Source organism: Carcharhinus amblyrhynchos, chromosome 12 (genome assembly GCF_965287045.1).
Source record: "Carcharhinus amblyrhynchos chromosome 12, sCarAmb.v2.hapA, whole genome shotgun sequence".
Lineage (NCBI taxonomy): Eukaryota > Metazoa > Chordata > Chondrichthyes > Carcharhiniformes > Carcharhinidae > Carcharhinus > Carcharhinus amblyrhynchos.
Window position 1 is genome coordinate 15,481,452 of NC_137335.1, and position 27,123 is coordinate 15,508,574.

At 46.5% G+C, this 27,123-nt stretch overlaps 1 protein-coding gene across 3 annotated transcripts in view; it reads right to left on the reverse strand.

The window, feature by feature from the left end:
* The window catches only part of akap12b (A kinase (PRKA) anchor protein 12b), an 88,903-nt gene that overhangs the window by 3,067 nt on the left and 58,713 nt on the right, over window positions 1-27,123 (reverse strand). For 2 of the 3 annotated variants that reach the window (XM_080200108.1, XM_080200109.1), the window contains one exon: window positions 1,573-9,132. In XM_080200108.1, the coding sequence (XP_080056234.1) occupies window positions 1,574-9,132 (7,559 nt within the window). In that variant the 3' untranslated portion in view covers window position 1,573. Of the gene's footprint in view, window positions 1-1,572; window positions 9,133-18,389; window positions 18,449-27,123 lie in introns of those variants that run through there. The other variant, XM_080200110.1, reaches the window with a different exon arrangement.

Genomic DNA, 27,123 nt, shown 5'->3' on the forward strand with positions numbered 1-27,123 from the left:
GTTGCAGCAGCCCCCCTGCTAAGTCAGAAGTTCATTCTAGAGATCTGAGCATTTTAAATCCAGGCTGACACTCCAGTGCAGTGCAGGAGCAGTGCTGCACTGTGGGGAGTGCCCTCCTGCAGTGCTTGCCTGGGACAAATGTAAATAACCCCAAGACAAAGAGTACAGCAGGTCTCCCTGATGTTCAAGCCAATATTTTTCACCCTCAAAATCACAGTTAATCTGTTTATATAATCTTGTAGACAGCAAATTTTGTGCACTTTTGCCTACATAACAGTAACTACATCAAAAAGTACTAATTAGCTCAAACATTTTAGGACGTGACCCAGGAATGGAAGAGGAAAAATGAGAATTAACTCACTTTTCTGCCCATTTACTTATTGTTCTCCTTCAAATTCTGTTAACACAACTCAGGTTAGAAAATGGAGCTTAAAAATTGTCTTAATGAGTCTTGCTGCACACAAAGTCCCTTTAGCCCTTCATATCTGTGCCAGCAATTAAGCACTGAAGGGAATGGAAGGAAAAGTGAAAAATATATTCATTTGGGAAGCACGGTAGCACAGTGGTTAGCACTGCTGCTTCACAGCACCAGGGACCTGGGTTCGATTCCCGGCTCAGGTCACTGCGTGGAGTTTGCACAGACATTCTCCTCGTGTCTGCATGGGTTTCCACCAGGTGCTCTGGTTTCCTCCCACTGTCTAAAGATGTGCAGGTTAGGTGGACTGGCCACACTAAAATTGCCCCTTAGTGTCCTGGGATGCATAGGGTTAGAGGGATTAGCAGGTAAACGGGGGTGGGATTGTGGTCAGTACAGGTGGGCCAAATGGCCTCTTTCTGCACTGTAGGGTTTCTATGATGACTCTATAAAAACAAACCCTACATTAAAAGCAAGCCTTGTTACCCAACACGTGGAGGTGCCAGTGTTGGACTGGGGTGGACACAAGTCTCACAACCCCAGGTTAAAGTCCAACAGGTTTATTTAGAATCACAAGCTTTCGAAGCACTGCTCCTTCATCATCAGGTGAATGGAGAGATGGGTTCACATTCACAACATATATAGACAGAGGCACAATTGCAGGATAATGGTTGAAATAAGTGTCTTTGCAGAAAGAGTGGAGAGAGGGATAATTGCAGGTTAAAGACAATTGCCTCAAGCCAGGACAGTTGGTAAGGATTTTGTAAGCCCAGACCAAAATGTAAAAAAAATTTAAAGAAGGTTCGTTGGCTGTCTTATTTAGGTTCGCTTTGGCCTCTTGGGATTTGTGGAAGAACTCCTCCCCACAGCCTCATCCACCTGATGAATTCTTTTGTCTGCTGAGACCAGCCTGACCTGGGCTTGCAATTGCCCTGGCTGGAGACAATTCACATCTAACTTACCCTCCCTCTCTCCGTTCACTCACTGTACCTGCAAAGACTCTCATTCCAACCATTATCTTGCAATTGTGTCTATATGTACACACCACGTTTGTGAATCCACCTGATGAAGGAGCAGTGCTTCCAAAGCTTATATCAAAAAGCTGGTGGACTTTAACCTGGTGTTGAGAGACTTCTTATAGTTAAAACTTTACATACCTCAGGACGGTGTCTGCTCTGCGGCACTTTTTGTACATTCTAAAGTAGAAGATCGATCCATTTGGTGCTCGATCGGCATTTCTTGACCTCCTTGCTTTTCCACTGCCTCAGCCATCTTGCTTTGATCCGTCTCTTTAACATCTTTGCGCTCAATCGATTCCACTGCAGCACCTTCCAGCTTCTCATCAGCAGCGCCTTGCGTTTGGCTCTCAGCGGGCAATGTCATTGCGGCTGGGACATCTTGTAATGATGCTTGTTCTTCAGGCTGCTCTTTTGTCTCAGTCAGCTCTGGAGACAGGGATGTCCCTTCAGACTTCTCCACTGACTGGCAGCATTCCACTTTGGTTATTTTAGATACGTCAGGCATTATTGCAGCTCCTTCAGAAACAGGGGCAGGCGGTAATTCCCTTTCCTGCCCAGCTTCCACTGAGGCACCAATTTCAGTCTCAACAGGTTTCTGATCCCCCTCTCCTGCTGCCTCAGACACTACTTCGGTTGAATGTGTCACTGCCATTTCTTGCTCTAAAGCTTCAGCATCCCCGATTTCCTGGGTTTGCACGCTTTGGCCAATGACTTCACCACTTTTTCCTTCTGCTGTGGCAACCGCCTGTAGCTCTGCTACCTTTTCTTCATCCTCTTTGTGCAGTTGCACACTGTCTGTACCTTGCCCAGCAGATACAGCATCTACCTGAACCTCTGCTGGCATCACAGCATCCTGAGTTTGACCCTGAGCAAGCATTGTGCTTTGCTGCTCGAATGTCTTTGTTTCACCAACCTTCACCTCAGTCTCCATTTCCAAGGACTCTGGTGGCTGCTGAACTAATGCTCCTTCAAGTTGCTCCACGGGGGAGCTTTCTTGCTTCTGCCCATCCAGAGTGGAGCCCATTTCCTGGCTCACATTGGGAGAGTCTACCACTGTGCTGGCAGCTGCCTCTATCGCTACCTCTACAATGGCAGCTGCAGTTTCTGCCACTGGTCCTAGTACAATATCAGGCTGAGCTGCTTGGGAAACCTGATCTCCAGTGCTCAACTCTGCGAGTTCTGTTAACGCCAAGGCTGCGGTCTCAGTAACAATCTGCTCTTCTACAGCAGCCTCAGTCACCGGGGTAAGCACTTCTTTGTGAGACTCTGAACTTGGAGCTGCAGAAGAACCCACAATTGGGGTCACGGTCTCACTTTCTACAGCATGAAGGTCATCAACAGAATCAGAGTGTAATTTTACTTTGTGGTCACTTTCCAAAGCCAGGCCCTCTGGTTCTTCTTTGCCTCTTTCAGTTGGTGTGTGTGTGGAGGCCAACTCTCCAGGAGTATCCACCTCAATTACACGTTCATCAGTCGCTCCACTTGAATCCTCCATGGCATCTTTTTGTGATTCAGCAGCTCCTTCAGTAGGTTCACACTCCTCAGGTCCAGCTACATCACCCTGGCCATCTTCACTTACTCTATCCAACTGGTCACCCAGGACTGGTGCACTGCCTGTGTGTGAAGTCTCTATGGATTCTGCCTGACTTGGAGCTAGTTTGTCCTTTTCCACAATGGGTAACTCACGCTCTGCTTCCCTCTCAGGTTCAACCACTTGCTTGATACTCTCACCTTCATGCATAGCCGTGAGCTCTTCAGTTACTGTGCTTTGTGGCTCGCTGGTAACACAGGATACGCTCAAATGAGATTCTTTGGTTTCTGATTCAACCTCCTCAGCTATTGGAGCTTCTGTGACCTCTGTTTTTTCAACTGGCGCATCTGGTAGAATTTCAAATTCACCTTTGGGTAACTTGGTGGGGCCTATCTCCTCTTTCATTATATGTTGGCTCACGTCTGTTGCAATACACGTCACTTCAACCACACTGGCTTCTTGTTGAAGTTCAGTTTGGGGTTCCTCTTTGGTCCCCTCAGACGGAGCAACTTGAAGCCTTTTGTTATCAACGGTAGCATCGATTTCTGTTTCCACACACTTCACCACCTCAATTACCGTCCTCTCAGTTACTGAGGTTTGAATAGTTTCTTTGGATAGTTCTACAGTGCTCAGCTCTGGGTGTATCATTTCTGCTGCTGGAATCAATATTTCAACTACTTGTTCTTTTGTTCTCTGCTCGTCTTCCATTTCTTCAAGGGTTTTAATCTCTTTACACACCGTCTCACTCACTTTAGTTTCTATACTCTCAGCAGCAGCCTCCCCAAACTCTTTGGTTGTAACTATCTCTTGAATAATCTTGACTGTACCAAACTGCTCCTGAGTAATTTCATTACTGTCTATTGCCATCATTTGTGCATCTTTTTCAATTCCTTGCTGTTGTGTAATTGTCAGATCATCTTTTCCTTCATATACAGCCTCGCCCTCTCTCGTACCCACCTTCACCAGATCAACTGCAGTCATCTCCCTGCTATCTACACACTCGATCTTCTCCAAAGCTGGACTGGTGTCAATGGCCTCTTGCCCATGTATAGTTTCTGTCTCATCCACAGCTAGACTGACCTCAGTGCCTTCTTGAACAGCCTCTGTCTCCTCCACAACTGGGCTGACCTCATTACCTTCTGGACCACATACAGCCTCTGTCTCTTCCACAACTGCACTGATTTCAGTATCTTCTTGACTACGTACAGTGACCACCTCCTCCACAACTGGACTGACCTCAGTACCACCTGGGCCAGGTGTGGCCTCTGTCTCATTCACATCTGGAGTGACCTCAGTACCTTCTGGACCACGTGCAGCCGTCTCATTCACAATTGGGACGACCTCAATGCCTTCTTGAACATCCTCTGTCTCCTCCGTTACTGGGCTGACCTCAGTACCTTCTGGGCCATGTGTGGCGTCCGTCTCCTCCGTTACTGGGCTGACCTCAATGCCTTCTTGAACGGCCTCTGTCTCCTCCATTACTGGGCTGACCTCAGTGTCGTCTTGACTACGTACAGTATCCATTTCCTCCGCAACTGGGCTGACCTCAGTACCTTCTGGACCAGGTACAGCCTCCGTCTCCTTCACAGCTAGACTGACCTCAGTGCCTTCTTGAACAGCCTCTGTCTCCTCCACAACTGGGCTGACCTCAGTACCTTCTGGACCAGGTACAGCCTCTGTCTCCTTCACAACTGGACTGACCTCGATGCCTTCTTGAAGAGCTTCTGTCTCCTCCATTACTGGGCTGACCTCACTGCCTTCTGGGCCACGTACAACATTCGTTTCCTCCACAACTGGACTAATTTCAGTGTCTTCTTGACTACGTACAGCGCCCATCTCCCCCACAACTGGGCTGACCTCAGTACCTTCTGGGCCACGTACATCCTCTGTCTCCTCCACAATTGGAACCGCCTCAGTGTCTTTGTGTACAGCCTCTGTCTCTTCCACAACAGGACCGACATCGACCACTTTCGCTGTGGGACTGATTTCAGTGCTCTCTCCGGGAGGTCCAGCTTCTGCCATGACTCTGGTGTCTCGAGTACATACGGCCTCCGTCACTTCAACAGGGCCAATTCTGACAGTGCCTTCACTTTCCACAGCCTCCACTCCTACCACTGGAGTGAGTTTAGTGGCATCTGCACTACACACAACTTCAGTCACCACAACGGGACTAGATTTGATCGCCTTTTCCATGCACACAATCTCCATCGCTTCCACAACTGGAGTGTTTTTAATGGTCTCCTCACTGTATAGAGCCTCAGTCACTCCGACTACAGGAATGATCCGTACATTCTCTTCATCCCCAAGGGCAGCCTCGGACACTTCTACAGCTGGGGTAAGGTTGGCCGTCTCCTCACCGACTACCTCGACCACAGTCACTGCCGGAGTGACTACAATGGTTTCTTTGCCGAGGGCAGCCTCGGTCACTTCTACAGCTGGATGGAGGTTGGCCATCTCCTTGCTAAACACTTCCGTTAGTGTCACTGCTGGAGTGATTGCCACGGTCTCGTCAGCACACACAGCTTGAGTCACACTCTCTGGAATGATTTCAGTGCTCTGTTCAAACACCACCTCAACGTTCACCCCGCGCGCTAGAATCTCTCCGCCCGTCTCCACGGTTTCCTCTGCCTCCACCTCCCCACCAACTCGTTGGTCATTTCCGACAGTCTCTTCCAAAACGACTTCAATTCTCCCCACCTCCACCTCGGGTTCAACTTCTTGGATTGCTCCGTCGGTCTGTTCCGATATCGCTTCAGCCGTCGCCGCCTCTTTCGCTGGAATTGCTTCAACTTCCTCCCGTCCCAATGCCTCAGCAGTTTCTGCAGCAGCAGCTACGACGGTCTCCTCGCCTTCTGGCGGGCCCTCTCCCAGACAGCTCATTCCAGTAACCTCGATGGATCCTTCACTCGGAGCCCCTGGCTTCACCACGTCTGCTGCTCCACTGCTTTCCAGGGTCCCTGCAAGCAAACTCCGCGCTTCTCCCGCCTCCACCTTCTCTATCACGGTCTCCAATATTCCAGCTTCAACCGCGCGCGCTGTTGTGATCTCTTGCACAGGAATTTCCTCAGTGGGTTGCTGCAGCATGCCCTCAGGCCCTTTGGCCTTGTCTTCTTGCGAAATGCCACATTCGCCCACCACCTCCGCCGTGGCCTCCAGTTCTACTGGGGGAGTGGTTCTGGGTTCGGGTTTGAAGCTCTGGAGAGCTGAAGCTTCTTGCATTTCTACCTCTGTTTGCTGAACCATTTCACTTTCCACACTCGCAGTCCCTTCAGAGGCAGCATCAGACACCTTGGCTTCCCCAGAAGGGAGCATCCCTACTTCACACGGGGCCTCGACCACTTCAGCCTGGATTTTTTCCAGGGCCATTTCAGGCTCCTGCGCCTCCGAGGCAGCTGGCGTTTCACCGGAGGACACGGCCAGACCCGCTGCCGACAGCTTCACCCTTTCAGCAGCCTCCTGCAGCACCTCCTGGGTTTGCCTGGTCACCAGGGCTTCATCCTCCCGGATCGGGGTGCCCTCTGCTGTCGTCGCCGGTGTCTCCGTCAACTGCGAGACCGCGGAAACCATCTCGGTGGTCTCCTCGGTTAAGGATTCCTCGGCTGGGTACTCCAGTGCCGTCACCACCTCGGAGGTCACCTCCTGTGCCTCTTCCGCAACCTCCACGGCATCGATCTCATTCGTCACTTCCGCCAATGGTGTGGCGCCTCTGAGCTCCGCCTCTTCCTTTACATGTTCATCCACAGCCACCATTTCTTCAACTATTTTCTCTTCCTCAATCGTTTTCTCAACGATGTTGGAGACGGCTGCTGATATCCAAGATGGAGATCTTTCATCGATGCTACTTTTGACGACTTCTAAAGGTCCCCGTTCCGTGGTAACGGTTTGCTCAGCGCTCGGTTCTCCGGTGCCGGCTGGAGCTTCAGGCTTGGTTAGCGGTTCCTCCGTTGCTATGGTTACCTGCTGCTGCTCCTTGGCCACTCGCTCCTCCTCCATAGCATCATATTCAGAGAGAGGAACCACTGCCGGAGTATCAGACTCTTCGTCGCTCTTGTTCACTCCGAGCTCTGCCCACTTGGCATCTCCTTCATCGCCCTCAGCCAGAGGCTCAGGTTTGGTGTCTGGTCTCTTCTTCCTTCGGCCTGGTATCAGCTTTTTGAAAGAAGCCCATGACTCCTCCTTGGCAGGTTCAGTCTCCGGAGCAGCACTTTCAGCAGCAGCTACAGGTTCATCCGCACGTTCTTCCAGCTTCGATTTGGACTTGCGCCTGGAGGTCACCAACCTCTTAAAAGATTCCCACGTGGAGATCGCACCAGACACTTCTTCCACAGGACTTGCGACGCCTTCTGGAGACGTTCCACCGTGTTCCTGATCAGTGTCTGGAGGGCTGCTAACCTTTACTTCCTCAGCATCTTCTTGTACTTGACCACTTTCCTCAGTCAGTCTTTGGGCCTCTTCGTTTGGTTTTGGGGCCTCCGAATCAGAGAGTTTCCTTGCCCTCTTCTTTGAGGATCCGACACAGATTAACGCTTCCCAGGATACAGGGGCGTCAGCTTTCTTTCTGGGATCCTCCACGCTTGGCTCTAAACTTTGTTCCTCTGTGATCAATTTAGCTTCTTCCTTTTCAACCGACGCAGCACTCTCATTGGAAGAGATGGTTGCACTCTTGGCTTTATCGGTCTGTTCGTCTTCTTTGTCGCTCTCCGATGGAACTTTGGGACTTTGACGTTTTTTAGACGTCACTAATTTTTTAAACGAAGCCCAGGCGGTGATGCTTTCTTTCTTTGCCTCTCCGTTGGCTGAGCCGTTTACTCCCTCTGCCTCGGGGCTCACACAGTCAGGGGCGTCCGCTGTCTCAGCTGGGACTGCTCCACCCATTTCTTCCGGGGACGTCAGAGGACTCTCCGGCTTCTGGCCTTCAGGACTGCCTTCGGACTCTGTCGAAGATTGTAAACGCGCATCATCACCGGCGTCTCCCGGTTTGCTTTCCTCCTTCTTGCCTTTCGTTCTTTTACTAGACAGCTTTTTGATGCTGCTACTCGTGAAGAGTTTCTTCAGGGGGCTGCCTTGCAACTTGGCCTTCTCCTGTGAAGATAAGAGCTCCGCCTCGCCCATTACAGGCTCCGAGGCCTTGACTGAAGATTGCTCCTGGGCTGTGTCAGTCTGTTCAGCACAAAGCTCCTCTGGGGCTCCAAGAGAGACAAATTCCTCATTAACTTCTCCCTCAGCTGACACACTTTGGTCAGTCTTTGCAGTCAGCTGGCTCACCAGATCCTTCTCCAATGCTGCAGCAGCCAACGCCAACCCAGGTTCTTGTAATTGGTCTTGTTCTGCAGAGACACCATCTTTGCCTCCATCTAAGGCTGGTGCCTCTTTCACCTCCCTAACATCAGCCAGTTCTGCCGTAAGGTCCTCAAAGTCATCGTCCTTCTCTTCCACTGCCAGAACATCCAAGATTTCAGCAGTTTCTTCTGAAGCCAGAGCTTCCTTTTGACTTTTGGCTCCATGGTCACCTTCTTCACCTTTAACATCTCCAGGGGCAATGACCTGGTCCCCATTTTCTTTCTGCTCTCCATTTTCTTCAGTCTTTTCCCCAGTGACAAGCAGCTCGTCTTTCGCCTTCTTAAAACTCGGCTTCCTTCGCAAAACCGAGAAAAAGCCTTGTCGGAAAAATCTCTTGAGCGGAGAGTCCACAGCGGGGCTCTCTGCTGGGCTGGCTGCAGACTCCACCGGCACCGATATCTCCTCAGCTGCTGCCGGCTTTAATTCCGCCTGGCCACCGGACTCTTCGGTTTTCAAAGGGGAAAGAATCTCAGGCGGACTTCCCTCTGCCTCGGCCACTGGACTCACTTCACCATTCTTGGTTCCTTCCTCCTCTTGTTTGGACTCACCGTCCACCTCACCATCCTCTCCCTTTTTCACGGTGAGTAGCTGCACAGGCTCTAACTTCACCGGCTTCTCCTTCTTCACCGTGATCTTACATCCCACAAACTTGAATACCTTCTTGAAGCCAACCTCCTCAGCTTGTGCCTCCTCCCCAGTTTCTACAGGGGTGTCAGCAGCCTCGTGAGAATCTTTTGCTTCCTCATCTTTGGTCTCAGTGGGAGCCTCCTTCTGTTCAAGATCCATTTCCTCCAGCTCTTCCTCTTGGGATAGGCTCAGTGGTTCAACTGCAACACAAACACCCAGAGGTCAGTCTCTTGATTTGATAAAACAAAAATGATGAAACAAGAGCCATACAGGACAACTGGGTATAGTTCTGGTCACCCTATTATAGGAAGGATATTACTAAACTAGAAAGAGTGCAGAAAAGATTTGCTAGGATGCTACTGGGACTTGATGGTTTGAGTTATAAGGAGAGGCTGGATAGACTGGGACTTTCCCTCTGGAGCGTAGATAGCTGAGGGTGATCTTATAGAGGTCTATAAAATAATGATGGGCATAGATCAGCTAGATAATCAATATCTTTTCCCAAAGGCAGGGGAGTCTAAAACTAGGGGCATAGGTTTAAGGTGAGAGGGGAGACAAAAAAGGGTCTAGAGGGGCAATTTTTTCCAGAGGGTGAGTGTCTGGGACAAGCTGCCAAAGTGGGTACAATTTTGTACTTTAAACAACTTTTGGACAGTTACATGGGTAAGATGGGTATAGAGGGATATGGGCCAAACATGAGCAATTGTGACTAGCTTACTGGTAAAAACTGGTCAGCATGGACAAGTTGGGCTGAAGGGCCTGCTTCTATGTTGTAACCCTCTGACTACAACATTAAAAAACAAACGATTTGCTCAATTACAGATCCAAAATATAACCACTGCTGCAACTTAACCACCTCCCAATTCTTGCTCATGTGGCATTTTAATTGGCAAGTCCAATTTAAGTTTTGCCATTTCCAGCTCAACAACTTTTAAAGATTAACTGGTGTCAAATTTTCCCAATGGAGCACCCCAGCAAGGCAGCAACCTCTCTGGATTTCCTTCCCCCAGGCATCCAGGGCTGTTGAGTTCTGATGTTGGGTGGCAGAGTGGTTAGCAGTGCTGCCTCAGCGCCAGGGACCAGAGTTCAATTCCCAGCTTGGGTCACTATCTGTGTGGAGTCTGCACGTTCTCCCCATGTCAGTGTGGGTTTCCTCACACTCAAAGGTGTGGGGGTTAGGTGGATTGGTCATGCTAAATTGCCCCTAGTGTGGGGGGATTAGCAGGGTAAGTGAGGGGGCTAGGTGGGATTGTGGTCAAATGGCTTCTTTTTGTACAGTAGGGTGTTCCAATAGCTCTGCTATGGCACTGGGGTGCCTTGTTGTTCTGTTGAGACCTCTGATCTGGCCATTTCTCCCATGCTGGCATCCAGCTGTCTCTGCACTGCCAGAGCTGGGGGCTTAAGCCTCAAACTCTTCAAAACCTCCCTCCACCAGCTCCTAAATATCTGACAACCTCAGCTTAGCTAACACTGGTCCTACCTTCTCCCCAGCCAACCTGGGAACCAATCCAGTTATTCAGAGCATTCAAAGCCTCATGCCCTTTGCTACACAATGTCCTGTGTCAAAGCCTCCTTGGGAAGTTGTGCTACATTAAAGCTGCCAGTGCAAAAACTGAAATGATACAAGTGGTGGTAATTAGGCTTATCATGCCAGAGGTGGCTTCTTGATAAAACTATCAAATTAACCCCCTTGGAGTCTTTGCTCTGTAATTCTTGTCCATTCCAGTATTTGTCAAACTATTTTGAATGTTGCTACTGAATTTGCATTCCAGATCACAACTGTATCAATGAAAAGGTTTCCTTGCGTCACTCTGGCATTGCCAACTGCCTTACCTGTCCCCTCCAGTCACTGTTCCAATCCACCTACTATTTTCCTCAATTTATTCTATCCAAAACGTTCACAATTTTGAACACTTGTCAAAACACCTCATTTGACGACTTCAAAGACGACTACAACTGAAGTTAAATGGTAAAAAAATTGCAGCCAAGTTGCTGTGTAGAGGGACCTGGCTGTCCTTGTGCATGAATCACAAAAAAAAATATTGGTTTGCAGGTGCAGCAGGTAATTAAGGCGACAAATGGAATTTTGTCCTTCATTGCTAGAGGGACGGAGTTTAAAAACAGCGAGGTTATGCTGCAGCTTAATAAGGGTGCTGGTGAAGCCACACCTAGGGGTATGTGTACAGTTTTGGTCGTCTTATTTGAGAAAGATATACTGGGATTGGAGGGGCTGCAGAGGAGATTCACTAGGTCAATCCTGAGGTGGAGACAGTTAACTTAGAGACGAGACTGGGACTATACTCACTGGAATTCAGAAGAATGAGGGGAGATCTTAGAAGCATAAGATTATGAAAAGAAAGTTGTTTCCACTGGCGGGTGAAATTAGAACTAGATGAGATTGGCCTCAAAAGAAGGGGGAGCAGATTTATGAATTGGTTGAGGAGGAACTTCTTCACCCAAAGGGTTGTGAATCTGTGGCATTTCCTGCCCAGCAAAGCAGTTGAGGCTACCTCATTGAATGTTTTTAAGGCAAGGATGGATAAAGTTTTGAACAGTAAAGGAATTAAGGGTTATGGTGAGCGGGTGGATAAGTGGAGCTGAGTCCACAAAAAGATCAGCCATGATTTTACTGAATGGCGGAGCAGGCTCGAGGGGTCAGAAGGCCTACTTCTAGTTCTTATGAAGTCTCTTAACCCTGGTCCCACTCTCCAAGGCCTTGCACTCCTCCCTGAAGCGCGATGCCCAGAATGGAATACAATACGCCAGAGGCCTAACTAGCATTTTATAAAGGTTCAGTACAGTTTCCTGGTTTTATCCTCACCCTAATCCTCCATTAAAGCCAAGGATTCCATGCACTTCAGATATCTGAACTTATCCCGTTAGCATCAAGGATTTGTGAACATACACCTCCATTCCTATGCCCCCTTTAATATTATACCAGTTAATTTATACTACCCCTCTTTAAATACTTAAATTTTTATCTTCCATATCTTCCCATCTTACTAAACAATGCACTGCTACCATTTTCCTCACTACTGGTCTCACTTGTAAATCTTGAAATTAGAGCCCTGTATACCAAAGTCCAGGTTAAACATATCAAAGGTTACAGTGATCCCCATACTTCCAATGGAGAACACCAGAATATACCTCTCCAGTCTGGGCAATGGTTTAAATTTGTTCCTCCTCTAATTTTATAATGGCAGTTCAGTTTTAAGTTTATTTAAAACTGTCACAAGTAGGTTTACATTAACACTGCAATGAAGTTACTGCAAAAATCCCCTAGTCTCCACACTCTAGAGCCTGTTTGGGTACACAGAATTTAGCATGGTCAATGCACCCAACCAACATGTCTTTCAGGCTGTGGGAGGAAAGACCAGAGCATCTGGAGGAAACCCACACAGACACAGTGAGAACATGCAGGCTCCATACAGCCATGACTCAAGCCAGGAATCAAACCCAGGTCACTGGTGCTGAGAGGCAGTAGTGCTAAGCACTGCCATCCCACTGTAGTTTTATCCTACAGGGTTTGAGTTTGCTAGCAAAGTCTATTATGTGGTACTTTGTCAAATGCCTTTTCAGAACTAATTTGTACAACATGATTACTTCAAAGAAAAACAAATACACGTTAGCGTCACTGCTGACAAAGTCCAATAATTGGGACAGTTATTCACAAGTAGTAACTGGTATACAAAAGGCCAATCTAACATCTACAGTAGCACAATCACAGCCCAAACCTGCATTTATATAGCATCTTTACTGAAAGATTCTAAAAGCAATTCTCAACAAGGCCTAAATCAGACAATAAATCAATGTTAAACCAAAAGGTGATATTAGGCAGAGTGAATAAAAACTAAAGGTTGGTTGAAGGGAATTCAAAAGTAATAAATATTAGTGGGACTTGTTTATAGGCCAGCAAACAAATGGTAATGTAAATCACAGTACAAAATAAGAAATCAAAACTGCATGTAACCAAGATTATTACAGTGGGGGATTTCAATCTGCATAAGGACTGGGTAAACCTAATGAATAATATTGTGGAGAAAGTTCTTGAAACATATGCAAGATGGTTTTCTAGGAAGTGCACTGAGGTGCCAACTAAAGTTAATTATTAGTTACAAGTACGCTTACATTAGCACTGCAAGAAAGTCACTGAAAATCCCTCAGTCATCACACTGGCACCTGTTCAAGTACACTGAGGGAGAATTTAGCACGTCTCTCGGACTGTGGGAGGGAACTGGAGCACTAAGTAAATCCACGCAGACACGGAGAATGTGCAGACTCCACACTCAGTAACCCAAGCAGGAATCGAACCTGGGTCCCTGGTGCTGTGAGGCAGCAGTGCTAACCACTGTGCCACCCTGACAGCTAGAGAACAGGCTTAGATCTAACAAGGTAACTATTATTCTTGACGTAAAGGAGCCTTTAGGAAAGAGTGATCTTAAAGTATTTTACATCGTTTGAAAGTGATGTGGCTCAAGGTTAGTAAATTATGAATCTAAACAAAGGAAACTAAGTATGAGGGCCAAATTGGTTATGGTAGATTGGGAAACTGTGATAAAAGACGTGGTAGCAATGGTAAAGTCACAGCCCCAGATGACAATTGGCCACTTGCCCATTTGCAGGGGAGAGTAGACCTGAGGATTGCCACACGTCAGGTGAGGGGCAAGGTTGAGAAGGAAAACCTTTGTGAATAACCTAGTAAACAGGCAATGGCTAACATTGAACGAACTATTACGTAGTTTGCAACAAAAATACATTCTTTGAATTCACAAAAAGCCAGAGGGAAAAATGTTTGCAACTGTGGCTAATGAAAGATATTAAGAATTGCATTAGATCAAGAGGAGACATTAAAAGTTGCCAAAAAGTGAGAAGCCTGAGAATTGGGAGCATTTCAGAATTCTGTAAAAGGACTAAAAAGGGAAAATAGAAAAAGTGAGATACACTCGTAAGAAAGAAACAAAAGTGATGTAAAAGCTTCTATAGGTAGGTAAAAATGGAAAAGATTGACAAAAACAAACGTGGATCCATTACGAGTGGAGCAGGGACAATTTTAATGCAGATTAAGGAAATGGCAGAGAAATAAAACAAATGCTTGCGTATGAAGGAATATACTGAAAACCTCCCAAAAATAATGGAGAATCAAGGGACTACAAGATATGATAGAGAGATTAACAGGACAAAATTGGTAACTCTCCAGGATGGTCTACATCCTAGTGTATTGAACAGTTGATTCATTGATGCTCATATTTCAAAATTCTAGACACTCAGGGGCAAAAGTAGGCCATTCAGCCCTTCAAGCTGAATGGTTCCAGCAGATTGGAAGGTAGCAAATGTAACTCTATTTCAGGAAGGAGAAAGAAAACAGGGAACGACAGATCTGTTAGCTTCCAATAGCATGAAACGCTAGAATCAGAATAAAGACTGTGATAACAGGCCATTTTTGAAAGTATGGTAGGATTGGGCAGTCAGATTTAATGAAAGGAAAATCCTCAAACCCACTGGGATTTTTTTTTGAGGAAGTATCTGACAATGGGGGATAAGGGGGAACCTGTGGATGTGATATATTTAGATGGCAGAAAGCTTTTAATAAAGAGAAAAACAAAATTACAGCACAAAATTGGGGTTAATATACTAACAGGGATGGAGAACTGATTGATAGACAGTAGAAATAAATGGATCATTTCTGGTTAGCAGCCTGTGACTAGTGGGATACCACAAAGATCAGTGTGTGGGACTCCCGCTATTCACAATCCATATCAATGATTTGGATGTGGGAATTAAATGTGATGTTTACAGATGATAAAAAAGAATTGTGAGGAGGATGACAAAGACCCTTCAAGGAGATTGAGGGGTTAAGTGAGTGGGCAAAAGTTTTGCCCATGGAATATACTTTAAAACGAATGTGGAGAAATATGGAGTTTGAAAAACAAAGCATTTCTTAAATGATGAGGGGCTGGAAAGCACAACTTCAAAAGGAACTTGTTCACACATTAAAGTTAACATGCTGGTACAGCAAGCAATTGAAGTAGCAGATGGTACGTTGGCCTTTGTTACTAGGAGATTTGAGTAGGGGAGTAAAGATGTCTTACTGCAAATATAGAGCCTTGGCAAGACCACACCAGGAGTAGTGGATGCAGTTCTGATCTCCTTACCCAAAAAAGGAAAATATAATTTCCATAGAGGGACTGGAACTAAGATTTACCAAATTAATTCCTGGATGGAGGGATTGTCCTCTGGAGGAAATATTAAATAGGCTGGGCCTTTATTCTCTTGCATTTATTAGAATGGGATGTGATCCCATTTAAGCATACAAAATTCTTAGAGCTTTTAGGACTAAGATTAGGAGGGATCATTTAGGGCTAAGATTAGGAGGGATTTCTTCACTGAGGGTGGAATTCTCTCTTCCCTTAGGTCTAAGAGAGACCTGAACACACACCATTAAAATTCCAATGAGTGCTGACAGAAAATAAACAAAATGGCTAAAAAAGTGGTGACCTTCATATTTATGGGGCCAGAATACGAGTGGGTGTAAGTCATGCTAGACTTATACAAAGTGCTGTTAAAATGACACCAGAACAGTGAGAAGTCTCACAACACCAGGTTAAAGTTCAACAGGTAGATTTGGAATCACAAACTTTCGGAGTACTGCTCCTTCATCAGGTAAGTGACAAGGAGCAGCGCTTCAAAAACTCATGATTCTAAATGAACCTATTGGACTTTAACCTGGTATGAGAAATTTCTTATTGCACCCACTCCAGTCCAATGCCAGCATCTCCACATCACCAGAACTGAGTGCTGTTCTGGGCACAGTGTCTTAAAAGGAGAACATGCCCGTCTACATCGAGGACAAAGTAAAAAGGGGTCGAGAGCTTCAAGTTTTTAGGTGTCCAGATCACCTACCACCTGTCCTGGCCTCCGCAATGCCGTCACTATAGTTAATAAAGCCCACCAACATCTCTACTTTCTCAGAAGACTAAGGAAATTTGACATGTCAGCCACGACTCACCAACATTTTCAGATGCACCATAGTAAGCATTCTTTCTAGTTATGTCACAGCTTGGTTTGGCGCCTGCTCTGCCCAAGACTGAAGGAACTACCAAAGGTCATGAATGTAGCCCAATCCATCACTCAAACCAGCCTCCAATCCATTGGATATCTACACTTCCCGCCGCCTCGGCAAAGCAGCCAGCATAAGGATCCCATGCACCCCAAACATTCTCTTCCACCTTCTTCCTTTGGGTAAAAGATACAAAAGTCTGAGGTCACGTACCAAATCGACAAAAACAAAGCTTCTTCCCTGCTGCTGTCAGTTTCTTGAATGGACTTGCCTCGCATTAAGTTGATCTTTCTCTCCACCTTCAAGCTATGACTGATACTACATTCTGCACACTCTCGTTTCCTTCTCTATGAACAGTACGCTTTGTCTTTACAGCGCAAAAAACAGCACTTTTCACCATGTTAATACACGTGACAACAATAAATCAAATCAAAATATTGGCCTTGGATGGCATGCAGCATTGATATACCAGAATGACCTGGACCCCAGAGTTAAACTACAAGGCAAGATTACACAAACTAGGTTATATTGCCTGGAATTTAGATTAAGGGAAGATTGAACTTTTAAGATATTAATGAGAAAAATAGGGCAGATAAACTACTTCCATTGGTAGGGGACTCAGACTAAAGAGTTAAGAGCCAGACTTTTCAGGAACACAAGGAAATGCTTCAAAAGAAAGCAAATGAGAACTTCTCCATAAATGCAGTTAACGTTCGATGAATTAAATTTTAAGTTTGTGTTGGAGAACCCCTTTAGTTATCTCTATTCAGCCCCTACTTCAGCCACGCCCCCTCCCCAATATAAATCTTATTCTATTTCCAATTCTCTTCAGCTCTGACAAAAGGTCATTCAGACGTGAAACATTGGCTCTATTCTCTCCCCACAGGTGCTGTCAGGCCTGCTGGGATTTTCCAACATTGTGTGTTTTTGTTTCAGGCTCCAGCACCGAAGTGATTTGCTTTTATCTAAAGTAATTAGCCCAGGTGAGCTGGGGCAAACGTGGAAGTTAGGTTGTCAATCAGCCGTGATCGCATTGAATGGTAAACATATGAGGGGCTAAATGTACTCCTAGTACTCTGTACACAAATATCATGCAATATTATACTGCATCAACTACACTCAGAAATACACCATCTCATTAGTATTTAAGTTGAGCAACTGCCCAAGAGATGGTGAAAAGTGGGTTGCTGGTGACAATTCAATATCAAGTCAACTTGTAAATAGACTGTGGAACCATGGATTTGGGAGCAAAGAGAATGGGGGTGGTGAAGAGAGAGGGGTGGGGAAGAGAGAGAGAGAGACTGCCTGCAATTTGGGACCAACAGTGCAGAGTGCTTAGGGAAAATAAATATTGATACATCACTCACACACAGGGGATATAAAGATAAACACATATACATATTGGCAATGCAGAGCCTAAGTGGAAGGTGGATAAGTTGAGTTTGGGAGAGAGCAAACTTTGGGTGAAAAGACAAGCTGGATGCACTAGATAGATGTTAGCTATCCAGAGTTAATAGCGACTGTAGGGGGAAGACAGTTATACCTATTCAGTCAGCTCCCATCCCTGTTCCCTGCAGGTATAACAGGCACTGTATTCTGAGTGCATACAGCCAGCTCCTGCATCCTATTCACCTCCTGCTTCTGCTAAGGGCACGATGCATTTTGGACCACAAGCCACGTGACAAATTGTCCGCTAACAACCTCAGAATTAGAACAGGCCCCCCCATCTCCTCCATACCTGCCACACAATCACCAGCGAGGGAGCTGCAAACTTGAAATCCTCGCCCAGAACACTTCTACAAACCGGATTTTTTAAAAACAAATGTTAAAACCACGAGTTCAGCAAGTAGCGAGAAAGCTGCGAAGCTGTCTCCCGAGTCAAAAAACCTGCTCACCTCCAGATGCTGCAACTTCACCCGGCAGGCACTGCAACGGTGCAGCAATTCCAGTCATCACAAGGCTCTCTTCAGGGGCACACACAATGTCTGCGCACAAGCTCCCAGGCTCTGCATTGCAGTCCTTCCCAAGCCACTAACTGCCAAGCAGTGCTAAAAACCACCCCTTTGATGCTGTTACAAATCAAGGTCACGGGTTAAGAGGGGGGCAGACATGGACCTCAAATTCATTTACAACTCAAAACAAGAGTTCTGAGAGGTGACCTTTGTCGCCGTCTTTGTGGTGGTTTTGGGGTGGGGTGGGGTGGGGTGGGGTGGGGTGGGGGTGCAAGAGGGGAACAATCTTAAAACAGCAGCAAATAAATGACCTGAAGAGGAGACGACAAAGGCGACAGGGCAGGGGCTCAACTTCAACGCACCGGACAGGACTGAGAACACGGTCGGCTTTTCCTGACCCATTTCTTCAAAGCTTTTGTCAATTTTTGTTTTACACAAGCAAGCTCACCTCATGACAGCACTGACGGTTCAAACTATTCTCAATCCTCACAGGAGCTGGAGACAGCAGAGAGAGAGAGAGAGAGACAGCAGAGAGAGAGAGAGAGAGAGAGACAGCAGAGAGAGAGGGAGAGAGAGAGAGAGAGAGAGAGAGAGAGACAGCAGAGAGAGAGACAGCAGAGAGAGAGACAGCAGAGAGAGAGACAGCAGAGAGAGAGACAGCAGAGAGAGAGACAGCAGAGAGAGAGACAGCAGAGAGAGAGGGAGAGAGAGAGACACACAGCAGAGAGAGAGGGAGAGACACAGCAGAGAGAGAGGGAGAGAGAGAGACACAGCAGAGAGAGAGGGAGAGAGACAGCAGAGAGAGAGAGGGAGAGAGACAACAGAGAGAGCGCGCACAGGGAGAGAGAGATATATATCTTTTTAAAAGAGAGATTTTGGATTTTGCACATGCATTCAACTGGAGGAATTTTATTAAACAAAATCCATTTTGCAGCAGTCAGTGCCAGTAGCAATCAACCAATCCAAAGGCAATTCTTTGTTTAAGTTTTACCCTAACTTTTTGAAATTGATAATTTAATCCCATCCCCATCTAGAATATGCAGACTTTATTTAGCTGTCCCAAAGCAACTTGCAATTCTACTTGGTGTGTCCACTGGCTGTAACCTTGGACTAGGAAGCAAGGGTAGGTGACAGGGACAGTGGATCAGGTATCTCAATGTTGATGAAACCCACAAGCTTCTTGCAGTTCTTGTTCTTAAATTTCCCCATCAAGCCTCACTGGGCAAAAATCAGTGTTTCATAGGCCCCTGTGAAGGGAACTATTTACATAGACCTGAGTGTGCCAGCGAAGGCTGGAATCATCCAAGTCCCACTAAACTGAAGGTGGACCATTCAAGCCTGCATCAACAACAATCCCACCCAGGCCCCAGCTCCGTAACCCCACAAGTTAAAGTTTTAGTGTCAGAAGTAGGCTCATATTAACACTGCATTCAAGTTATTGTGAGAATCCCCTAGTTGCCACACTGCAGCACCAGTTTGGGTACACTGAGGGGAGGATTTAGCATGGTTAATGCACCACACCTATTGAACTCTGGGAGGAAACCCATGCAGACATGGGGAGAATGCGCAGGCTCCACACAGTCAGTGGCCCAAGCTGGGAAATCGATCCCAGGGTCCCTGGTGGTGTGAAGCAGAAGTGCTAACCACTGTGCTACCATGCTGTCCCTGTTAATTCCCCTCACGCTAAGGGGCAATTTTTCATGGCCAATCCACCTGACCCCCACATCTTTGGAGTGAGAAAAAAAACTGGAGCAACTGGAGCATCTGGAGGAAACCCACACAGATACAGGGAGAACATGCAAACTCCACACAGACAGACACCAGAGGCCAGAATTGAACCCAGATCTCTGGCATTGAGGCAGCAGTGCTAACCATTGTGCCACCTTGGGGAATGAGGCTGCCCAGTTGTGATGTAGGTTGAGGGATATATATTGGCCTTTTCGTTCCAAAATACTACCAACAGGATTCTTTTCACCCATCAGATGGGGTTTGGTCTACATCTCATCTGAAAGACCAGCACCTCCAACAATGCAGCATTCCCTCAGTACTGCTCTAAGTGTTAGCCTGGATTACACACAAGTCCCTGTAGGGGCCTGAATCATGGAGATGCTTGAATCCCCAACCTTGGATTCAGAGGCCAAGTGTAAACTGCTCCATGGCTGACAATAACGGTGTTTGGAGGGAAAGTCTGGAAGATAAATAATACTTGCACTTTTAAAAAAAACACAAGTCAACACTGCTTATTGTCCAAAGTGCTTAGGCTTGTACTCGTTAGAGTTTAGAAGAATGAGGGGAGATCTCATTGAGCGTATAAGATGATGAATGGGATGGATAGGATAGAGGTGGAAAGACTCTTCCCGCTCAAAAAAGACAGTAGGACTAGGGGGCATAGCCTCAAGATAAGGGGGGGGGGGGGGGGGCGGTTTAGAACGGAGTTGAGGAGGAACTTCTTCACTCAAAGGGTGGTGAATCTCTGGAATTCTCTGCCCGTTGAAGTGGTGGAGGCTGCCTCGCTAAATATTTTTAAGACGCGGGTTGATGGGTTTTTGATTAGCGAGGGGATTAAGGGTTATGGGGAGAGGGCGGGAAAGTGGAACTGAGCCACGACAGATCAGCCATGATCTTATTGAATGGCGGGGCAGGCTCGAAGGGCTAGATGGCCTACTCCTGCTCCTATTTCTTATGTTCTTATAACTGCAGAGAAATTCAAATCAAACACTAACTGCAACTGTTTTAAATGAACAGAAACCCTTTCAAAGAGGGAGTAGATTGTTTGCTCACAGACCACGCACAGTATTTACCGTCTGACAGAAGGTCCGACTCTAATTAACATTTGCTTGTAAAGTATCACAGGGCCTTGACAAAGAGAGCAGCCTTCACCGGCAGATCAGAGTGCATGTTAATAGACCCCTGTGGAGAGAATGACTGAAGCACAGATCTTACCCAGTGAGCCTTGGAGTGGAAACTTAGAGCAGTAAGTGCAAGAAGCTTGTAGATTTCAACAACATTAAGACCAACCAATCCACTGCCTGTCACTTCCACTGGGCCAAACATCCTCAAAAGGTCCCCACCCCCACTGCCTTACCTCTGAATTCATTGTCCTCAAACCTCATGTCCTGTTGAGAATTCATCTCATCTACGAGACCTACTTCCTGCTCCCTTAATCCTATTCCCATTAAACTGCTGACCAGCCAACTTCCCCTCCAAAGATCCCATGTTAACTATTATCTTAATCCTCTCCTTTAAATCTGTCACCAACTTACTCCTGAAAAGAAACTTTTGACCCCTCTGTGCTTGCAAACTACACCCATCTCTGTCAGCTCTGACAAAGGGTCATTCCAGACCCTCAATGTTGGCTTATTCTCTCGCCACAAAGTCTGCGGTCAGACTTGCTGAGATTATCCAGCATTCTGTTTTTGTTTGATTTCTACATCTGCAGTATTTTGCTTTTACACCCATCTCCATCCTGCTTTTCATTGCCAAAGTCCTTAAGCGTGCTGCCAACCCAAACCATGCTGGTCGTATCCAGAAATCCATGCGTTAATCTATTCAAACAGCTTCCCACTCCTGCCACAGGACAGGAAGATCTCCTGGCAAAGTCACCATTGGCATCCCACGTGACTGTTCCAACAGGTAAACTACCCCTCATCCTTCTTGACCTGACTTTATTCTCTTCGAATGCCTGGTTACCATTGCCCAGCTGGATGGGACTGCTCTCACTTGCTTCCACGCTTAGCCATGGCTAAGCAAGGAATTTGAGGATAAGGACAAAAATTGTTGCTCCCAAAGTACCAGCACTTCATGGAAACCACTCGCCTCTACAGAACTTCATAAGAACATAAGAATAAGAACATAAGAAATAGGAGCAGGAGTAGGCCATCCAGCCCTTCGAGCCTGCCCCGCCATTCAATAAGATCATGGCTGATCTGTCGCTGCTCAGTTCCACTTTCCCGCCCTCTCCCCATAACCCTCAATCCCCTCTCATCAAAAACCCATCAACCCGCGTCTTAAAAATATTTAGCGAGGCAGCCTCCACCACTTCAACGGGCAGAGAATTCCAGAGATTCACCACCCTTTGAGTGAAGAAGTTCCTCCTCAACTCCGTTCTAAATCGTCCCCCCCTTTATCTTGAGGCTGTGCCCCCTAGTCCTACTGCCTTTTTTGAGCAGGAAGAGTCTCTCCACCTCTATCCTATCCATCCCATTCATCATCTTATACATCTCAATGAGATCTCTCCTCATTCTTCTAAACTCTAACGAATACAAGCCTAGTTTATTCAGCCTCTCCTCATAGCTCAACCCCCTCAACTCCGGTATCAGCCTAGTAAACCTCCTCTGCACTCCCTCCAAGGCCAAAATATCTTTGCGCAGGTGCGGCGCCCAAAACTGCACACAGTACTCCAGCTGCAGCCTCACCAATGCCCTATACAGCCACAGCAAGACCTCCCTACTTTTATATTCAATCCTCCTTGCTATGAAGGCCAGCATCCCATTCGCCTTCCTGACCACCTGCTGCACCTGCAAGCTGGGTTTTTGCGACTCATGCACAAGGACCCCGAGGTCCCTCTGCACCGTCGCCTGCTGCAGTTTTTCGCCACGTAAGTAATAGTCCTTCCTACCATTATTCCTACCAAAGTGGACCACCTCACACTTGCCAACATTAAATTCCATTTGCCATTTCCTGGCCCATTCACCCAGCCAATCTAGATCCTTCTGTAGACTCTCCACACCCTCCGCACAATTTGCCGTTCCCCCAATCTTGGTGTCATCAGCAAATTTCGACACCCTGCACTCGGTTCCCTCCTCCAGATCATCTACATAAATGGTAAAAAGCTGAGGCCCCAGCACCGACCCCTGGGGCACTCCACTAGTCACCATCCGCCAATCCGAATAGCACCCGTTGACCCCCACTCTGCCTCCTATTTGACAACCAATCCTCTATCCACGCTAACACCCTACCCCCAACTCCATGTCCCTCGACCTTCTGCAATAACCTCTTGTGAGGCACTTTGTCAAACGCCTTCTGAAAATCTAGAAAGACCACATCCACCGGCTCTCCTCTATCCACCGCCCTAGACACATCCTCATAGAACTCCAGTAAATTTGTCAGACACGACTTCCCTTTAATGAAACCGTGCTGCGTCTGCTCTATCAAGCAGTTCCCTTCAAGATGCCTCGCAATTTCCTCCTTAATGACGGATTCTAACATTTTACCTACCACAGACGTTAAACTAACCGGCCTATAATTCCCCGCCTTTTGCCTGGCACCCTTAAACAACGGCGTAACATTAGCCGTTTTTCAATCCTCCGGCACTTCCCCGGAATCCAGCGACGTCTGGAAAATAACCACCAAGGCATCCACTATCACCTCCGCCATTTCTTTCAGAACCCTCGGATGCATTCCATCCGGTCCTGGGGACTTGTCCACAATCAGCCCCTCCAGTCTGTTGAGCACCGCCTCTCTAGTAACAGTAATGTCATTAAGACTCTCCAGTCCTACCACCTTTCCATCACTAACACCCGGCAAATTATTCACGTCCTCCTCCGTGAAGACAGAAACAAAAAAAAGTTATTCAATACCTTAGCCATATCCCCATCCCCTACCACTAAGTCCCCCTTCTCATCCTCTAAGGGACCAACGTTCACCCTAGCCAGCCTCTTCCTTTTTATATATTTATAAAAACTCTTGCTATCCTTTTTTATATTAAGCGCTAGCCCAGCTTCATAGTTTCTCCTACCCTTCTTTATCAACTTCTTCGTCAATCTTTGTTGACATTTAAACCTCTCCCAATCCTCTTCTCGCCCACTACTCTTAGCTACTCTAAACGCCTCCGCTTTTAATTTAACACTTTCCTTCACCTCCTTCGTTATCCACGGCTTATTACTTCTCCTCCTACTGTCCTTTTTGACCATCGGAATAAATTTCCGCTGAGCACCAAGAAAGATCTCCTTAAAGATCCTCCACTGCTCCTCAGCAGACCCTCCCTCCAACGCGCTCCCCCAGTCCACATTCACCAATTCTTCTCTCACCCAACCGTACTCCCCTCTATTCAAACAAAGTACGCGTGTCCGGGAACCCACTTTCTCCTCCTCCATCTGCACCAGAAACTCCACCATACAATGATCACTCTCCCCAAGAGGATCCTTCACCGCGAGGTCCCTAATTCTACCCGCCTCATTACATAACACCAGATCCAAGATAGCTCGCTCCCTCGTCAGCTCCAACACACACTGTTCCAGGAAACTATCCCGGCAGCATTCCAAGAACTCCTCCTCGAGCCCACCGCGTCCAACATGGGTCGACCAATCAATATGCAGATTGAAATCCCCCATAACTACGGCCGTCCCATTCCTGCACGCCGCACTTATTTGCGCGTTAACAGCCCGCCCCACCTCCAGATCATTATTCGGGGGCCTATAGATGACACCCACCAGCGTCTTCCTCCCTTTGCTGTTCCTAATCTCCACCCACAACGATTCCACGTTCTGCTCCAATATCATCCCTTGCTACCACCTTGATGCTATCCTTAATCAGCAGAGCTACGCACCCCCCTTTCCCTCCTGCCTATCCTTCCTAAACACTTTGATAGCCCTGTACATTCAGCTCCCAGTCCCTGTCACCCTGCAGCCACGTCTCTGTAATGGCCACCAGATCGTATCCATTTGTGTCAATCTGCACCACCAGCTCATCCACTTTATTCCGAATGCTTCGTGCATTCAGATAAAGCGCTTTCATCCCAGCCTTCACCTGGACCCTATTTGCCGTAACGCCAACTATACTCACGCCCCCTACTCCCTCTATTATTGGGACATCCTCGGCCTCTTCCCTTACCTGTACCCTATCCTTAACTTTAAGCCTCGTAACGTCACCTACCCTCGCACCCTCCCCCCCCTAATTAGTTTAAAGCCCTGTCTACAGTCCTCTTTACTCGATTCGCCAGCACTCTGGTCCCAGCACGGTTCAGACCAACCCCATCCCGCCCGAACAGGTCCCACCTACCCCAATACTGGTGTATTCAAATCAGATTACTGGTGTAACTTCAAATCAGAGTTTGTTAGATTGCCTCAAAAAGTTGGATAAAATTTGCATTTTTGCAAATTGCAAATTCTATCCAACTTTGCAAATTGCAAAGAGCAGTGGCACACAAGATTGGAAATTTTTTTAAAGATTGAAGGGTCACTAAAGTAAAAGAGCAAAGGCAAATGAAGAAAGAAAATTAGCACAAAATATAAAAATGGACAGTAAAAGCTCCTAAGTTTACATAAAAAGGAAGAGTAGCTAAAGTGAATGTTAGTCCCTTGGAAAATGAGGTTGACACATTAATAATGAAGTGCAGAAATGACTGACACTAAATCAATACAGTTCCTCCGTTTTCACAGTCAAGGACACGAGTATGACAGTGATAGCCTTTTTCCTCGGATGAAGAAAGCTAGCACGAGGGGGCATAGCTTTAAATTAAGGGGTGGCAGTTATAGGACGGATGTCAGGGATAGGTTCTTTACCCAGAGGGTGGTGAGGGATTGGAATGCCCTGCCTGCTGCAGTTGTAAACACGCCTAGTTTGGGTGCGTTTAAGAGATCCGTAGATAGGTTTATGGATGGAAAGGGTTTGGTTTAGGTTAGAGGGTCATTGTTTTTTAACTGGTCGGCGTAACATCATGGGCCGAAGGGCTGTTCTGCACTGTAGTGTTCTATGTTCTATGTATTATCACACTGGTTACAGAAAATGCACAGATTGTAGAAAGGGAGGAACTTGGAACCATCACTGTCACTTGGGACAAAGTACTGAGGAAATTATGGGGATTAAAGGCAGGCAAGTCCCCAGGGCCTGATGGCCTACATCCTAGGATCCAAAAGGAAACAGCATTGGAAATAAGGATCCATTGGTTACAAAGTTCCAAAATTCCCTGGATGTGGGAACGGTTAAGGTGAATTGGAAAAACGCCCTTTTTCAAAAGGGAGGGGAGGCAAGGCAAGGCAAATTAGTTTAATTTGTTGTTGGGAAATTGTTAGAACCCATTTTAAAAGGGAATAATAAGACAACACCTAGAAAGTCAAAATGCAATCTGTCAGCCAGCATGGTTCAATGAAGGATAAATCATGTTTGACCAATTTGCGAGTTCAAAGATGTAGAAAGCAAGATGGATAATGAAGATCCTGTAGATATAGTACATCTGGACTTCCAGAAGGCATCTGATAAGGTGCCACACAAAAGCTTAATGCGGAAGGTTAGTTCACAGGATTAGGGATAGCTTGGTTAGAGGATTGGCTGGGCAACAGAAAGGGCAGAAATGGAATAAATGGATCTCTTGGGTTGGTAAGATCCAACTATTGGGGTGCCACAGGGCTCGGCCCTCTGGCAAGAACTATTTACAATCTATGTTGCAGATGACATTAAAACATAGGATAATAAGTTGCAATAATGAAATATGAAATTTACAAGTGGATAGGGATAGGTTAAATGAACAGGACAAAATTTGACAGATGGAGTTGAACATGGCCAAGTGTGAGATTATCATTTTGGTAGAAAAAATGCAAAGGCAAATGGTCTAAATGGGGAGAACTTTGTAATGTTTCTATGCAGAAGGATGTGTGTTCTTGTGATGAATCACAAAACTAGTATGCGGGTAATAAGGTAGGTAAATGGAATCTTAGTATTGACAGTTAAAGGAAATATAGTATTCAAGTGTTGCTGTTACTGTACAAAGCATTAATGAGACTGCACTTAGAATATTGTGTACAGTTTTGGTCCTCTTGAGCAGGGATGTAGTTGCAGTGGAGGTGGTTCACTGGACTGATTCTAGAGAGGAGGGATTTGACTGACAGATTGAACAGTTCAGGCCTATACTCCATGAGGTTTAGGAGAATGAGGGGAGATCTAATTGATGTGTAAAAGGAGAACTGACAAAGTAGACATGGAGAGGATGTTTCCTTACGTAGGGCAATGTAAAACAAGCGGTCATCGGATAAGGGGTGGCAGATTTAAAACCGAGGTGGTGAGAAGTTACTCCAAAGGGTCACAGGCTTGTGGAATTCACCACCCCACTTAACAGTGAATGCCAGGACTGAGTAAATTTAAGGAAGAGGTGGACAGATTTTTAATTCGTAAAGGTTTGAGGGTTAGGGTGAACAGGCAGGTGAGTGAAGTGGAGGCCAAGATGAGATCAGCTATGATCATAAATG